Source organism: Trachypithecus francoisi, unplaced genomic scaffold (assembly GCF_009764315.1).
Source record: "Trachypithecus francoisi isolate TF-2019V2 unplaced genomic scaffold, Tfra_2.0 Lachesis_group6, whole genome shotgun sequence".
In the NCBI taxonomy this organism is placed as follows: domain Eukaryota; kingdom Metazoa; phylum Chordata; class Mammalia; order Primates; family Cercopithecidae; genus Trachypithecus; species Trachypithecus francoisi.
The window spans coordinates 80,322,093-80,325,132 of NW_022681471.1; the positions used below are offsets into that span (position 1 = coordinate 80,322,093).

At 39.7% G+C, this 3,040-nt stretch overlaps 1 protein-coding gene across 1 annotated transcript; it reads right to left on the reverse strand.

Annotated features, from left to right (window-relative positions):
• Positions 1–1,154: 1,154 nt before the first annotated feature.
• On the reverse strand, positions 1,155–1,706 carry LOC117077512 (40S ribosomal protein S18-like). Its single transcript, XM_033201212.1, has one exon. It carries the CDS (start codon positions 1,666–1,668, stop codon positions 1,210–1,212), a length of 459 nt encoding a protein of 152 aa, XP_033057103.1. The 5' UTR covers positions 1,669–1,706; the 3' UTR covers positions 1,155–1,209.
• Positions 1,707–3,040: the final 1,334 nt, after the last annotated feature.

Genomic DNA, 3,040 nt, shown 5'->3' on the forward strand with positions numbered 1-3,040 from the left:
CAGTCACCTCCATCTCTGCATATAGTGGAACCTTATTTGATCTAGAGATTTCCAAAACTGAAGTCTGTCCAGGAACTCATTTTGAAATGTGGACAAGACAAGGTCAAGGTTAAGTTCATCCCTCTGACAGACAACACAGTGATTGAGGGGCACCTGGGGAAGTTTGGTGTTATTTGCTTGGAAGACCTCTTTCATGAAATTGCCTTCCTGAGGAGGCATTTCCAGATCTCATGGTTCTTGCAGCCTTTCCACCTCTCAGTGGCACATCATGCTACTAAACATAGCTTGAGCTTCCACAAGGAGATGGGCTCACCTGGCTATCGGGGTGAATGCATCATTCAACTCATCCACCAGTTGAACTACGCCCTGGTGAGGCAGGGCTGAAAACTGCCCTTGGGTTGACTTTTGATGGGCCATGCCTTGCCACTTAAAAATTCTTTTCGCATTTACTAGTATTTAAGAGTAACCTTGACATTGGGAGAAAAGAAGAGGCTGGTACTAATACATTAAGACCTGCTGTGAGCGATGAATGCCTGATTAGGACATGGAGGTATGCATAGCCTAACTGTTATAGGCTTTAAAATGTTGAGTAATTAAAAACTGTATTGCTGCAGTCATTCAGATGGAAATGGGGAAGGAATAATATTAATAACTGATTTCAAAAGGACTGGAAGATGTGAAACATCTATTTTGCTGAAGAAATCGTAACTCTTTGAAATTGCTTTTTATTGCTGTTGTTATTACTCTTAGTGCTAATCTGCAGTAAATTTTTATCAATGAAGTGAAAAAGTAAATAAATACATAAATAGGGAATCCTGTCTCTATTGCTTGTTTTTGCTAGGGTTGTTGAAGATCAGATGGTTGTAGGTGTGCAGTGTTATTTCTGAATTCTCTATTCTGTTCCATTGATTTATGTGTCTGTTTTTGTACCAGTACCGTGCTGTTTTTGTTACTATAGCCTTGCAGTATAGTTCGAAGTCAGGTGGTGTGATGCCTCCAACTTTGTTCTTTTTGCTTAGGATTGTCTTGGCTATGTGGGTTGTTTGTGGTTATATATGAATTTTAAAATAGTTTTTTTCTAATTCTGTGAAGAATGTCATTGGTAGTTTAATGAGAATAGCATTGAATCTGTAAATTACTTTGGGAAGTATGGCTTTTTTTTTTTTTTTTGGTATATAAACTATTTATTAACAGACAAGGCCTATAGACTTATTTCTTCTTGGACACACCCATGGTGCGGCCAGGGCGGCCAGTGGTCTTGGTGTGCTGACCTCGGACAGGAAGGCCCCAGAAGTGGCACAGCCCTCTACGGGCCTGAATCTTCTTCAGTTGCTCCGAGTCTTCACGGAGCTTGTTGTCCAGTCCATTGGCTGGGACCTGGCTATATTTTCCATCCTTTACATCCTTCTGTCTGTTCAAGAACCAGTCTGGGATCTTGTACTGGCGTGGATTCTGCATAATGGTGATCACAAGTTCCACCTTATCCTCAGCGGGTTCTCCTGCCCTCTTGGTGAGGTCAATGTCGGCTTTCTTCAACACCACATGAGCATGTCTTCGGTCCACACCTTTAATGGCAGTGATGGCAAAGGCTATTTTCCGCCGCCCATCGATGTTGGTGTTGCGTACTCGCAAAATATGCTGGAACTTTTCAGGGATCACTAGAGACATGGCGGCAGCACAAGCGGAGGTGTGTAGGCCTCCTGTGGAAGAGCAGTATGGCCATTTTTAAGATGTTGATTCTTGCTATCCAAGACTGTGGAATGTTTTCCATTTGTTTGTGTCCTCTCTGATTTCCTTGAGCAGTGTTTTGTAGTTTTCCTTGAAGGACCTCTTTCCTTGAAGAAGTCCTTTACTTCCCTTGTTTGCTGTATTCCTAGGTATTTTAGTCTCTTTGTAGCAATTGTTAATGGGGATTCATTCATGATTTGGCTCTCGCTTGCCTGTTGTTGGTGTATAGGAATGCTAGTGTTTTTTGCACATTGATTTTCTGTCCTGAGACATTGCTGAATTTGTTTATCAGTTTAAGAAGATTTGGGGCTGAAATTGTGGGGTTTTCTTGGTATAGGGTAATGTCATCAGTAAACAAAGATAATTTGACTTCCTCGCTTCCTATTTGAAAATGCTTTATTTCTTTCTCTTGCCTGATTGCCCTGGCCAGAAACTCCAATACTATGTTCAATAAGAGTGGTGAGAGAGGGCATCCTTGTCTCATGTCAGTTTTCAAGGGGAATGCTACCAGCTTTTGCCCATTTAGTATGATATTGGTTGTGGGTTTGTCATATATGGCTCTTATTATTTTGAAATATGTTTCTTCAATACCAGTTTATTGAGAGTTTTTAACATGAAAGGATGTTGAATTTTATCGAATGCTTTTTCTGAATCTATCGATATAATCATGTAGATTTTGCCTTTAGTTCTGTCGATGTGGTGAATTATGCTTATTGATTTGCATATGTTGAACCAACCTTGCGTCTATGGGATGAAGCCAAATAGATGGTGGTGTATCAGCTATTTGATATGCTGCTGGGTTTGGTTTGCCAGTATTTTATTGAGAATTTTTGCATTTATATTTATCAGGAATATTGGACTGAAGTTTCCTTTTTTTTGTTGTATCTCTGGCAGGTTTTGGTATCAGGATGATACTGGCCTCATAAAATGAGTTAGGGAAGATTCCCTCCTTTTCAGTTGTTTGGAATAAGTTCAGAAAAAATGGTACCAGCTCCTCTTTGTACCTCTTGTACAATTCACCTAAATCCCTCAATTTCAGAACTCGTTACTTGTCTATTCAGGGATTCAGTTTCTTCCTGATTCAGCCTTTGGAGGGTTTATGCATCCAGGAATTTATCCATTTCTTCTAGATTTTCTACTTTATGTGCATAGAGGTGTTTATAATATTCTCCGATGGTTGCTTTTGTTTCTGTGGGGTCACTGGTGATATTTGCCTAATTGTTTCTGATAGTGTCCATTTGATTCTTCTTTCTTTTCTTCTTTATTAATCTAGCCAGTGGTCTATTTTGTGAATTTTTTTCAAAAAAAAAAA